The sequence below is a fragment of the Pempheris klunzingeri genome, chromosome 16, assembly GCF_042242105.1.
Source record: "Pempheris klunzingeri isolate RE-2024b chromosome 16, fPemKlu1.hap1, whole genome shotgun sequence".
NCBI classification, from domain to species: domain Eukaryota; kingdom Metazoa; phylum Chordata; class Actinopteri; order Acropomatiformes; family Pempheridae; genus Pempheris; species Pempheris klunzingeri.
This window is the reverse complement of record NC_092027.1, coordinates 16,699,482-16,714,650: the sequence shown is the minus strand read 5'-3', so window position 1 is coordinate 16,714,650 and position 15,169 is coordinate 16,699,482. Positions and strand designations below refer to the sequence as shown.

Below are 15,169 nucleotides of genomic sequence, written 5' to 3'. Positions count from 1 at the left end.
ATGTACCAAATTTTTTTGGGGGGGACTCCAACCTTTTGAGCCATTAAAACCATCGGGGATGAAAACATAATCACTAAAACTAGAGGTATGATAATGCCCATGTAGTGCACCTTGCTCACATTTTAGTCAATGTGTGTTGTGAAAAAAAATAGACATTCGTATATAATTGTACCTTTCGCCTTGTACCACCCCACTTAATAGAATTTAAGTGTGAGTTGACTGTTTTATGTGAGATTTTATGTGAAGAACATTATGCTGGAAGGCGAAAATCAGAGTCAAGTTAATTAATATCACAGCAGGTCTGCACACGAAATTGGTAAAATGTGTCAAAATGATGTAATATACTCTTGGCTCAAGATTGTTGCCCATGCCAGCAGATGAAGATGCTTCATGTGAAATACATCCAAAATTAGACTTGGCCAAATCAAATATATTGAATAAATGATGTCTTGTGCTGAAAACGTAGCAAGGTCATAAAATTAAAATTGTAGCAACTACAGCTCAAATTAGTAATTTTTTACTTTGGATAATGCTTGTGATGCAGTCAACACAAGGTCATCTTTGGTAATTAGCCCTGTTTACAGAAACTTAAAGAGCATGTTGAGTTGAAAAACTTCTATTTAAATGTTTGTTGCAGTTCTTTTTTATTCATTTTTTCATTTGACAGGCTTAAAGAGTATTTATCATAAAGAGCAATAGCACATAATATGGCAGGAATGAAGACAAAGCCAAGAGTTTTGTGATATGAATTATGATAAACACAGCCTAACAAAGGGGTGGTGGGAGGCAGATGTTATGCTTTTCTCACTGCAGGGGAATTCATTTTGTTGATTTGCATGACAACTTATGCAAATCATGTCAGTCACAATTTTCCAATTGCAATACCTAAGGCACAGCGCAACTCGTGAGTGCGCATGTGCAGCAGGTTTAACATGTACAGCGCGTCTTGATTTCGCATTGTAGAACGGGGAGAGCAGGATGGGAAGCAGACTTATTATAGATCTTTTCACTGCTTGCATAACTGGGACTGATATTTAGATATTTCAAGTGTATATGTGTATATAGGATATATATATATATATATATATATAGTAATATGCATGCTTTCAAGCATGATAGCAGCAGTACACAGTACTTAGTTCCCACAGTGTATAGATGTGAAACATATTCCTTTATCTTAATGTTACCATTTCTAAACAATATGATTTGTTCCGCCATTTTTTTTTATCATGTATCATCTTGCTTTGCAATGTAACATAAATATTTGGTGGTCTGATGATGGAAAAAGACACAGCCTATTTGTTGATTTATATGGGCTCTTGGATAAAACTTCAGGGCGGACACTGTAGTGATCTGGCTGGTTCAAACAGTGTTTGCCCCCATAAGAGAGCAATACAAATGCAATATGCCTGCAAGCTCTGGTTCCTGTAGAAAAGCAAAATCACATCATGCAGAGTGCACATCACACAGGCACAATGATGACTCGTTTACCTGCTGAGCACTTTCAGTTATGATTGAAGGAAGAGGTTCAGACCTGAAGCCCGCCTCCTGTTTGTGTCTTTACTGCCAAATGTGCCACGGCCAAATAGGGTGAAATAAATGACACGAGTCCGCTAACAAAACTGCAGGAATATTAAGCTATTCACTCCCCACTGTGAGAAAACCGATCAATACACTCAGCTGTCTGTGACACATGAGCAATACACTCACTGTCATCAGTGCATGCACTCCGTGCTCATCTTTGGATTTTAATCTGACAATGTTGTGAATGCTCTGTTGAAGATAGGTTAGGTTAGATGGAACATACATTACATACAATTTTGTTGCTGCAATCACTTCAGCTACAACTTTCACAAATATTGAGGTACTCAGTGTTAACATCTTCAAATGCGAGGGACAAAGTGTGAAATTAGATTTTTGAAATTGCTTTTTAAATCCTTACATTTTTCTCCTACACTCACAACAGAAGCATCCTAAACACATTCATTTTCACATATAGAAATAGAAAATACTATATCTGTGGTGAAACTCAAAATGGTGGCCAAATTTCTGACATCAGCAAGACTTCTTTTGACATGAAGAGCTCAGTGAAACATGTAAGTCGGCCCCCTCTGTCATTGTTGTGTATGTGAAATCATTTCTCTGACTGACTTCAATCAAAGTACAATTTTTCCGAAACATTTGGTCCTTTGTTCTGTTGCAGACTTTCACTCCAGTGAAAAGAAACGGATAAACAGAGAGACGGCTACCAAAACAATATGGTGGCATGGAACCTGTGGTTCCCCCACCCCCTTACCCCCTCAAGCACCCATCCAAAAATAGAAGAAACCCGTTCCCTTTAGCTGTAATCTATGTGAGTGTGAGGCACAGACGTTCTCCTTGTGCACCATTTGTTTCCTGGCTTAGGCAAATCCCTGGCATATTTTTCCATTCTGTGTTGATTTTGCTGTTTTTTCTTCAGTGCTGCTGCAGTCATATTTTTCTTCCTTGATTTCACCCTTTCCCTTTGTTTTCTCTTGTTTATCCCTGGGAGACACAGAGCATAGCAGTCTAATTAGTTATCCAAACACCTTGTGATAATGGATAAAGCACACATATTGTGCACGCACGCACATACACACATGCACATGTGTACACGCTAGCCACGCTGTACCAAAAGGATTTGCTTGGCATGTAATTACACACTTGTTGCATGTGACCAGTTGCACTTATGCTTATTTAGTTTGTTGGAAAGGCGAAGGTTAGCACTCCATATTCTGCTGTAAACATACCGCTATTGATTTCACCGTGAGGGACGTGCATCACTATAGCAAGCAAATAGAGGAAAGTGCAGAGATGTTGAGGACTCCAACAGGGCATCTTAATCCAGGCTCCATATCGAAACAGACACAATTAAGAGACAGAGGGCATTAATGTTAAGATCCGCAGGCATAAGGGTTAAAGGCGAGACCATCGATAGTATACAGAAACGAGGCAAATGGCATATGAGTGTGTTTATTAGAGCCTGCAGCTAATTCCAGATCAGTACCAGTACTGTACGTCACCAACGCACACAGACACACACACACACACAAACACACCACTGCCTCTCCCTCCTCCTCCTCCTTCTCTTCTTCCTCTTCTCCCTTTTCCCTCGCTGTCTGCTTCTCTCTGCTGCTCTTTGATCATCTTTGCCACAGGAATGAAAGAAGCGTCGAGTAGAAAGTAAATAGCATTGGGTGGGGCGCTCCATCGGTCACTGTGTTCCTGTTAGCCCTGCTGGCTAATCAGATCTTCAGCCCAACCTTGTCTCGGAGTTTATTAGTGGCGTCCCTCGGTGGGGCGAGGGAGAAACTGAAGATCACAGCAAGAGAGAGAGAGAGAGAGATGCAAATCCAAATGATGAAATTTTAATATAGATTCAGAGTTTTACATGATGCCTTAAAGCCTTATAGTGCATGCATGCATTATTATTATATGAACAATCAATTGCTTACACAATAAAATACCAAAAGTATATGCTGCTATAAAAGCCCACATAACTTTTTACAAGATTTTGCAACCTAGCTGCAGGGATTTGTGCTAAAACAGCCACAATAACATCAGTGAGGTCATAGTTGGAGCTCCAGTTCATCCCAAACACGTGCAGATGGGTTAAGATTTCTGCAGGCCAGTCAAGTTTGTCCAAACCAAACTCACAGTGCGCTGTTTGTGACAACAGAACTGTACTCTGTAGCATTATGTTCCCTTATTAGAATTAAAAAACAAGCTCATGGACCCAGACTCACTGCTCACATCTCAGATTTATTCAGTGATTCAAATAGGTCCGGAGACGTGCCCATTGATGGCTATTTCCTCCAGATGGAGAAACAATTGACCAATCAGAGCTTTGCTGGCAGGATTTCGATTGTGATCATCAGTGTGTGGTGTGGGGTGTCCACATGCTTTTGGCAGCATACAGTAGAAGGGAGCAATGGCAGAGGATGAGTCCAAGACAGAGAGAGAAAGATGCAGTGAGCATGGAAAGGCTTCAGCCAGTGAGAGAGGGATAGGGTGTGTGCTATACTAAGTGGCAAATGGCTGCATTTGATTAAATAACATATCCGTTTAATCTGAGAGATTCTGGGAAAGTCAACATTGCACTGAGTCGTTACCAGTACAGCACATTAGTGTTTTGTTTGCTTGTTTGCTTTATCACTCACATTTCCATCATGCTGCATCACTACCCTCTGTCTCTCTCAACTTCTGTCTGTGATGCATCGAAATCTCGATGCCTGCGATGCTGACTCATCAACACATTATTTGATCTGCTTTTGCGCCTGACGCTGTGTTATACAATCTGTTTATTTAGGCATAAGTAGACCTTCACACTACTACTGTTGCTAGTAGTAATTTCTTGCCTTAATACGACTACAATTGCTAAGTAACGGTTTTTACACAATGAAAACTATTAGCAAACACCCTCTAACCTTCAGAAACATTTCTACGAAAGCAGATATAGATGATAGACACAAGTATAAGAATGTAAGAATGGATCATAATACAACATACATGTAACTACAGGCAGCTTTTCATGCTCATTCTTTTGTGTCTTAATCGCTCTATTTACTCACACACACACAGACCTGCAGACACCAGTACAAGCGATTAAATAACAGTATTTCTTATGGCTACCACTTAGCTTTGTCACTTTGCTAGGGGCAAAAGTGGCACGCCATTGAATTAGTTTTATTTTATCCCTAATTGTTTTCTGCCCGAGGATTATTGCAAAGCGATTTGTGCGGAGCAGGGGAAAACACAGTGGACGTGTGAGCGTCACCTTGTTTCATTTGTCAGCCTTGATTTGTTTGCTGTAAGTGTAATTGACTTATGTCTCTACAAAGGGAGAACAAATGAACAAAGAGTGCAATTCTTTTCTTTTTTTTTTACTTCCTTACCTCCGCTGTCAGAGCCTTTATGTTGTGTTTTTGCGGATTCGGTAATGAGGCCTCCAATTATGAAGCTTTTTATGACATGAATGCACATCTGTCAGCAAAACAAGAAATGCTGCGAAGGACTGAAATATTTCAATAGTTATTCAAACAGTATGCGCTGGCGTTTGCACTTGCATTATCGGCTGAATATTCTGCATGCGGTTTTAAACATGCGGGGTTGCGCAGCCCTCTGTGTTGCCTCACAGGTATACATGGTGTTGAGCAAAAGCAGATAGCATCAGGGCAATGTAATACGCAGCTAATGGAGTGCAAATAGCCTGAAGATAAACCAGTCACATCAGTCACTCATGCACTGACCGGCAGACACTCCAGGGGAAGTAAAGTTGTGTGTGTGAGTGTGCGTGTAAGCCATAACTCCATACTTACTCCAACCCTTAGGTGTAATTACATTTAAGAAGCAGATATAATTCAAGACTATGGAGCACTTATCTCTGATAAAGTCATTGCTTCAGTGTTCCAAAACTCCTCCACTCATTCACACACACACCCACACACCCACACACACACACACATCCTTTAATTTAGCTGGTGATGACTTTAGCAATTCTGCACAACTAATCAGTCCTGTGTTGCTGCCCGTGTTTTTTATGGCCCAAAAATGAGCACAGCAGATGAGTAAGGCATTCTATCACTGTTGTGACGCTTAACATTATTCACTTGTTTGCATCATTGCATGGGTTTTCTCCCACGTCCTTGTTTGTTTCTCCATTCAGAAGTTCATGTTCCATTATTTTGACGTTGAAGGTTTCATATTTTGTCTGTTTTTCACAGCCACCCCCTCCGCCTGGATTACTTCATCTGTTCAAATCTCCTCAAGTCACTGCTAATATTTTCTCCTCCCACTGCCATCTTCTCCCTCCTCTCACCTTCCCTTCCACTCAGCTTTTTTCCCCAGCGTCTCTCCCTCACCGTGTCTCCTTCTCCTTTTCTTTCTCTAGAGACACTGCTTTGTTGATGACTTCACTGCGGTTTGTCTCTCAGTGGCTCTGACTGCGGTTGATTATCTCACAATCAGCATACAGCGTCAGAGACATCTAAGAGGCTCTTCTGCCCTTGCTGTTCAGCCGCGATGCGCAAATACCTTGTGATGTCACACACGCATGAATACTAACAAGCAACTGCATGTTGCAGCCAGTCTTTCTTCACGAGACTGACAGGAGGAATTAGCTTGTTCTATTCAAAAATATGTTAGTCTTATTTGAAATATTGATGGGTGGTGGGATCTGGGGGAAGCTGTGAATGAGATCTACAAATTGTTGCTGCTGTTAGTGAGGTCTACCTTTTTTGTGGGGCTAAATCCCTTCTGGACAATGTCTTATGACGACGAACAGCCAAAACTAGCAGAAATACGTGCAAAGAATTGGACAAAAGTGGCACATCATAAAGCCCACTTTTACAGATATAAACGTGTTAAAGGTTGCAATGTTGTACTAACTACTGTGATTAAAAAAAAACCCAGCAATTTAAACTGAAATTGTCAGTGCTAAAGGCTAACTATGAAACTCTATCAAGGCCAGATCACGCCCTTGGGCAAAGTGACGCGGTACATTACAGCTCACTCAATGAGAAAGGATAAGAAGGCTGATAGAATTCGGTCTAACTGCTTGTGAAAGTCTTCCTATTAGTTGGAGGAATCAAATCAAGTGTGTGGGAATGGAGTGCCATTTCAACCTCCACTGGGCTACACGGTCAGCTTTTTTCCCTGTATGTGGAACCAGTAATGAGTCATACACACACACACACACACACACACACACTGAAAAGCAACAGTTTGGATTAAGGGGGCATTCTTTTATGTTTCCATCCTTTTAAAAACAGCAACAAGAAGAAAAGGAGTCCAATTTAGCAATGGAAGAATAATTTCCTTTTGCTAAAAACATACAGAGGAGCTGGAGCCTTTGGTGTGTGTGTTTGTCCGTGTGTGTGTGCGTACGCCCGTGCGAGTGCGTGTGTGTGTGTCTGTGTTTTGAAAATGGCTGTGGCACTAGTTCTTGGCATTACTGTTAGTGTGACAGGCAGTCAGCAGAGAGTTAGAGCTTACAGAGCACAACAGAACATCAGCCCATGGCCTTGACCACTGACAAGTTATAGCTGCACAGGGTCTCGTGTAGGAGGAGTACACACTCACACACATACGCATAAAAATACACACACACTCACTCTGCTCTTCAACTCCCTCTCTCCCTGTCTCTCTCTTACCACCCATCATTTATTGGCTAATGTCTCCTCTCCACTCAGCCATCAAAATCTTGCTGCTGTATCTATTTTTCTTTTTTTTTTTTTTTTTACCCCCTTCTCCTCTCTCCTTCTGGGGGAAAATCAGCTGTATCAGCACTGTGCTTACCTTCCACCCTGAGAACACACACACACACACACACACACACACACACACAGAGTGAATAAGATTAAAGGACGAATGACCTGATTTAGTCTCTGTCTGTTTACAGCTGTAAACACCCATACTGTATATTTTGGTGGGTAGGGAGGGGGTAACAAACACGAAAAGGGCACTCGTGCGTTTGCATGAGTGTGTGAGCATGAATCCCCGAATAGCTGTAAAGCCTAATGAAGGAGATTCTCACCATGACTCATCCTCACTCGACTCATGCTTGAGGTTTTTACATTCCCACGTACTGATGTGTTTCTCTCACCTGCCTGCTTTTCATTTTCTGCCCTCCCTCAACCTGCTCTTCAACGCTGCCTTCTCCTCATTACAATATCTCCACTCTTTTTTCCCACAGCCATCGTTCTGCACATGTACTCTGTCTCCCTCTCGGTCTGTCTCTCCCTCTCTCTCTCTCTCTCCCATGGGTAGTGGAGGGATAATTGGAAGCAGAGGTTCTTCATTGAGAAGATGCTGAGGCCAGTCAGGTGGAAAGCCCTCTTAATAGACCTCTGCTCTCCTCATGCACACACGCATGCACTTCTGCAAACACTTTCACACACATATAGCGTATCCTGTTCAGCGTGCACACACACGCCCATTCTATTCCTCAGAGGCTGTCATTTCTGAGATTACTCAGCTTTCTATACAGTAGAAACAGCCAATGATTTCCAATAACTATGCTATGTTTCTTAACTTCTCTGTCTCCTTTTTCCTCTGTCCTTCACTCTCTGTCATCCTTTTTCCATCAATTTAGAACTCACTTGAGACACCTGTGCTGCAAATCCAATCTTTTGTATCGCTCAGTCACAATCATATCTCGCATCTTTTCCACGATAACAGGCAATCCCCCAGCTGGCTTTTTCACAATGACGGCTGCACTCCTCACATTGCCACAGCCCATATCACATTGCAATATTTAATCTCTCTTCGCATGTGAAGCCAGTTTCTGTGTGTTTTCTGGCGGTATTCATTTTGTTTTCTCTTAGCCTGGGAAAACGATTCAGGGCCGTATCTGGGTTACGCCAGATGATCACAATTTGGATGTGGCAAGAATCCCTCCCAGTTTGTAGAACCTCCCCGGCACCAGCCCTTTCAGCCCCTCCATCATACCCTCTATCATACCCCCCCACCAACCCCCCCCCACCCCCGCTTCCCCGCAGTGCGCTGCTGAACCAAGATGGCTGCCTTCCAACTCAATTTGCGGTCAGCGAAGGGGGCTATTTGCATGAACATGTGTCCCATCGTTTAGCTGATATCCCACCATGACAATCTCACAGAGAGGAGTGAAATCATGCATATATTAAAGTCCTCTTCCCTTTTTGATCCAATTCATCTTTACCGCTCTGGTATTTTGCCATATTTTTTTCACACTTCCAATGGGGTAGCCCACTTAAGGATGAAGTGAAACACTGAGGCTTCTCTTAACAGTGAGAGATAAAAGGGAGGCATGCAATAGATTGTTAAGAGTGGAATACACATGTGATGAAAGAGTGCATATGGGAACATAAAATTAAAATCAAAATGGAGTTTGAGAAGGGAAGGATGAGGTGAAAGTAAGGTGAACAACATTGTCCTTTGTTAGAATCTGTAAATCAAGCATCTCTAATACACACATACACACACTCATGTCTATGCACAGATGAATCAACCTGTGGTGAGTGGCAACAAATGGACAGTGGACACCTGTTTTTTTTTAATTAGTATGTGTGCGTGCTGCCAGTATGTGGGTGGCAAACATGTTTAATGGGTTTAATAGCTGAACCTGGTAAAGCTGCTGCTGAAATCTGGTCCTAATAAGACAAGGCTCATTGCTCAAAACTATATTACTTGTTTCCAACATAATTTTAGTGCACTGGTTATTAGTCCCTCAGATGTTTTATTTGTCACACTACTCATTAGGCTACAATACTTTGTTAAACATCTTCAAACATAGTGATCCTGTCTGCTCTTACCTCGGAACATCAGCACAACTTTGAAATCATTTGACTGGGTTATTCGAAATCATGAGGGAATAAAAACGCATTATATCTTGTGTTTCTATTCTTTTATCGTTTTGATCAGTAAAATCAAAGTAGTGATGATATTGTCATTTGAACTAAGATTATATATAACTGAAACTAGATTATTTTTGTGAGTGTATTGTGTTGTGTGTGTAAGTGTTGTGTTGCTTATATAGTAAGCAATACTTTGTGGTTACTATACATGAAGTCCTATTGAATGTGCTCGCGCCTTGGCTGCAAATATTTAGGCAAAGCTTAGCCTTTGGTCTGCTGTCATGGTCTGTGGGCGTCTGTGCCACAACATCAAAGAACATGCATGTATAACTAATATGTGCTGATATGGATTCATTTAGCACTTGGAGCAATAATAAGACACATGACAAATCCAAGAAAACCACCACATTACATGAAATGCTTTATTTTCCAATCCTATTCATACTTGAGGAATTATTGAATATCTGTCTTATTTGATCTTGAAGGTGCAGTAATCAAAATGAAAATGAATGAAATTGCAAAAACTCTCTGCAGAGTTTTATGGATTGACCAATTATGTGCGTGACAAAATCAGGTGCAAGATGATTGAATCCAATCATTATCTTTGAAGAAAATTATTGTTTTTAACCAAACCATTTTCCATTTCCACACCTGTATGAATGTGTGTAGATGTTTCTTACCATTATGCGCCTGTTGAGTACTAACATAAAAGTTTGAACAGCTTAATTCGCTTGGAGGAGATGAGGCAAATTCCAAAGCAAAGAAAGTTACTAGAATATTGTCACGATATCAGAAAGTAGGATCAAACGCGTATCAGTCCGATTATTCGAAGCCAGTTAGGGCCAGTTCTATATTTTGAGATGTTTGATACGTACATGCACATGTGTGTCACAGTACTGATATTAGTAAAGTAGAAAATGGGAATACATATAAGAAAATGTTAAGTAAACGTAAAAGTTATAGTGACATCCAACATGAAAAGAAAAACAAGTATTTATGATACATTTAGACTGAGACATGCTGAGATGGACATTACAGGTATAAGCAGCAAACATATTTTCTGTTGCGGCTGAATTGCACATCTAAGAAGTACTGGTTCATTATTAACAATGGTTGTTGACTCAAACTCTGACAATTTTATCAACTACATAAGCGCAGTTACTCTGTCTCCTCTGATGCAGAGAAATCTGTTGATGTTTTCTATCCTGTTGAGGTCTTGGCATTTTGATAATTTGTAGATGATTCAGAGCCTCGTTATGCAAAAAGTTATCCTTGAATGCCTGAGGGAACAGCTGGCTTGATGGAAGTGGGCTTCACACACGACCTTGCAACCAACTGTGCTGTTGATTGGATCTTTTTTTTTTTGTCTGACCATTATTGTCCTTCTGTCCATTTGTTCTCAGGTTAACGGGTTTCCAGCTGCCTTCGCCCATTGTGAGTACAGGCTCCAGACTCACACTGTGGCTACTGTCTGACTACGCGGTCAGTGGGCAGGGATTTAAAGCTGTCTATGAAGGTAACACAACTTCCTTTTTATTTGTTTGTATTATTACTTTTTTACATTTAAATCTACTATGGGGAGGTTTCAACTGGTTAGGAAATGCTCTCAATTTCATACTGATGCCTCTATATGACCTACACAAGTGAACAAGACCACCAGCCAGAAGACTGGCTATATGAGCTGTTTGCATCCTGTCATTCTAAACGCTGGCTTCCTGATCCAATTCTGAGGAAAGGATTTACCCCAACTTATCCCGGCATTCCTCCCTCTCCTCCCGGGACAATTGCACTGCAGGCTGTGGCATTTGTCTGCTGGTCTGGCAGGACATTAACTAGGAGCAGCCCCTGATCCAAGCTAGGTTAGCATAGCTCTTACCCCGACTTGTGCTCGGGTCTGTCTAGTTTGGCTGGATGGTTGGAGAATGCCGTGCTCAAATGCAGTCTTCATTCTGCGAAACACTTCCGCTTTTGTCCACAGTGTCCGCCAACATCAGTGCAGTCCCAGAATGTTTCAGGGAGCTGCTTTAATCACAATCTCAAAGTACTCGTGCAGTAAGCCACATAAACTACTGAGATTTGTGACTGTTTGACTTGTTCTTAATTCATTCTTACAACATGGCTCTCTTGTGAGAAATGAATGGCATTTATGCCAATTAATGCTAATAATTTTCAATATGGTGGGCTCTTTCAGCCACTTCTGTTAGTGTTATAGCTGAATGTGAAAAGGCTTTAGTGCCACTGAGCAAAATCCCTCCAAAGGAGTGCATACGGTGACTCATTACAGAACAAAATTAGCAGTCAGACAGTTGAATGCAAAGCCGTTCTATCCAGTGAGGTTATCATCTCTCTCTTCCCAAGCCAGGATCGGGACCTTTATCATGGCGACATGGAATGCTTTATGACCCATGGCAGGATGATATTAATGATGGCACTCTTCAAACCCACGCAGGAGGAAAGGCGAGCTTAGGGAGGGGAAGGAAATACATGCAAGTGACTAATTAGGCTAATTACCTGACAGGAGTTTGTCAGTCTTTTTGAGATATAGTGAAAGTGGGGATGTGGCTCGATGGAGCAACATCAAGCGACTCGGGAGGCCTAAGACCACACTGCGTGACTAGATAAAACCAAAGACAAAAGAGAAGAGGGACAGTTTAACTCCACTGGGAGGCAATTGGAGCGTCATGCCTTCCCTTCTCACCAGTGGAAACTAAACTGTCAGACTTGTTTATCTTCTGACCTTGGATGACGTAATTGTCTCTTGCTGCAAATGAATATGTAGAAAAAAAAAAAGGTAACTATGGTAAATTAACATTGTAAATCATTCATTTTGGTCATTTGAGCACTTCTACAACTTAAGCCACTACTTTCTCTTTCTTTTATCTGTACAACACAGTCATACTCACATTCTCACACTCGGCGGTCTACGGCACTAGAGTCAATAGAATGACGTAAATCATAAATCTGCTTGTGACTTTGGTTGAGGGATATCAAGCACCAGGGGAAATCAGTGCAAACCCATAATTACCTGTCATCCACCTCGCACGACGTCGGCAAGACCAGCTGCAGGCCCATGACGTGAAAAAAGAGAGGCCCTGCTGTGTGACATGTGGCGCTGCCCTGTAGGTTATAGTAAATGTTAATTGCAGAGTAGCAAATGCAGGAGATATGCAAAGCACAGCACAAGTTCACTGTAACTGAATAGAAGGAAGACCACCCACAGTTGACCTTTGTTGCAGGATATGCACTCATATGAATTTCTATTCCTTATTCCTCAGATAGTGAAGTGAAACTACATCTCTTTTTGCTTCCTTTCAATCTGTTCTGTTATATTCTATTCTGCTCGTCCTTTGAACCTCTTTGACAATTTCCTCACGGCACACATGGGTTCTTTGACTTCAGTGCCACTGAAATCCCACTAGGCCTCCCTGGCACAAAGGACAGAGATAACAAACCTCCACCCTGTGGCTAGACCTGTTTTATCTGGTTGTTGCTTATAATTAACACAAGAAAAATGCCACTCTAGACATTTTCTGTGATATTCAAAGTGTGTGAAACACTTTGTTAAGAGATAAAAGGAGATGTAAAGATTTAATTTAAAATTTGACTATTTAATTTCCACAATAGGTCTTTTCTTCTTTGTGTCATTTGGCAGCCTTATACCTGCTGTGAGCAGGGGTAATATGAAGTTTCAAATAACTTTTCTGCTATTGAACTACCCAGGACGCCAAGAAACACCAGGAACATGTCACAGAAGCCGACGCTCAGCTTTGTGCTGAATTGTACAAAGTTGGTTTGACCAGAAGGGCCTGGCACAGAGCCACTGTTCTGCTTTGATTTGAGTAGTTCACAGTCAGAACTAGTGCACAATGGTCAGTAGGGAGCAAGTTTGAGATCAAGCAACGGCTAAAGATTGTACATGATCAGATATCTCATTGTTTATAATCTCAGGACGTTACCAGTAGTTTGTTTGGTGGTAATTTTAAAATGTGCTCATGTAGAAACTGACATTTGTAGTCCTGTACACATTCAAATTCAAACAAATAAATTGATTCACTTAAGTATTGTGTTTTTTTTAATATATAGTTTTTTATCTTATGATTTCTTAATTGTTTTTTAAAGCATGAATGAATATTTTAGTTTATTTGAGACATGCAGGTTAACCTAACCTGTGGGAGAAAGGCGGAGCACTCGGAGAAAACCCACGCAAGCACGGGGAGAACATTCAAAATCCAGGTTTGAATCTGGGGTCTTTGGGTTGAATCTGGTTAGGTTCATTGGTGACCCTAAATTGCTTGTAGGTGTGAGAGTGAGCATGAATGGTTGTCTGTCCAGGGTGTACCCCGCCTCTTGCCCAATGTCAGCTGGAATTGGCTCCAGCAACCCTTAAGGATAAGCTGTATAGACAATGAATGGATGTTCAAACCTGGATTTGAAACTGTGAATTTTCTTGAGGCAACAGTGCTAACCACTGCACCACCATGCTCCCCGTGGTTTTATAATACATGTACATTTTAATTACCACTTTTCTATGCTTTCAGTGCTCCTGAAATTGAAGTCAGAAAGAGTGACTGACTGACTGACTGGAAATATGTGATGGACAACCACAAGACTATATGCATACTGGATTTTTCTATAATCTCTTTGTAATTTCTGACAGAAAGCACAGTGCATTACTGTGCTTTGATAGCTCAACTCCAGTACAGCTACACTCCTTAAAGGACCAAGTTATACCACAGCCAGCCTGTCAAACACTTTGTTTGTTTGTGTGCGTTTTTATTATTTCCATAATGCAATTTGGTGGCACATACTCTTTGCTGTCAGGTTTTGTGGAGTGTGTTATGTTTACCTCAGGGAAAGTCAACTCGTGATTCATGTACTAAGTAAAGACTGCCAGCTGTGTGTAGGTGGCTATTACCCAGAATGCAGCTTGCATGTGTCACAGCTGTGATGCAGCTGTAATGCAGCTGTGCCATGTCTCCAGCATGGTTCCAATAAAAGTGTGTCAGACGTTGGCAGCCAAATGTTTAGTTTTGCTCATTTTCAAACAGGAAACTTGCGTTAAATGCCTTTGTAATTCTCTTTTCCCTTTGCATGAAGCTCAGTTGTGTGTACATATACAAATGCCAAACATAAATGTATTCATGTACTACAGTGGCCTCTATCAAGGTGTGCCACGTCTCTATCAAGTATCGACTGCATCCACCTTAAATTATCTGTCGTAATCGGAGACATTGCATTGTTTCTACCACCTTTCTTAATCCTCTACTCCGAGAGAAAATCTCTGTAATTTGGGGTTTTTATGAGGCCAAGTTTTACATTTAGGCTATTTTAGTTAAGAAAAGAAGAAGAGAATTGAGAAAAGGATTATTAAAATTGATTTTGCTCTTTTTTTGTTTCATGCTAATGCTAAATTGAACAGGAAACTATAATCCTAACTGCCTCCTCATTACATGTGACCCACTGCCTCGTCAATAGGGCTGACAAACTTCTGGTCGGTTGGGCGATGATTCTCTCTCTCTCATTGCTTCTTAATCCACTATTTTTGGGGGGTGGGAAGGACCCATGCAGGCCAGCTGTATTTTATATTTGTGTGATAGGCTGTAATGTGCTGGAAATGGCATAGATTTGCGATATTCAAACATTCACTGGCATTAACACTTACTTCATGAGTCAAAAAGCTCTCACAACATTGAACTTGCCTAACCTAATCTTGCGCAATGGCAATGATGGCATCCAGATGAAGCCACCATAGCTCCTTCAGCGAGTGGTGCGACTGACTGCCCCAAGAGGAGATGGAAGAGAGCCAAGTTAAGAGA

The 15,169-nt window shown here is 41.3% G+C and overlaps 1 protein-coding gene across 1 annotated transcript in view; it reads left to right on the top strand.

Annotated features, from left to right (window-relative positions):
* The window catches only part of csmd2 (CUB and Sushi multiple domains 2), a 218,311-nt gene that overhangs the window by 23,391 nt on the left and 179,751 nt on the right, over window positions 1–15,169 (top strand). The window contains exon 3 of the mRNA XM_070847122.1: window positions 10,757–10,869. Within this exon, the coding sequence (XP_070703223.1) occupies window positions 10,757–10,869 (113 nt within the window). The remainder of the gene's footprint in view (window positions 1–10,756; window positions 10,870–15,169) is intronic.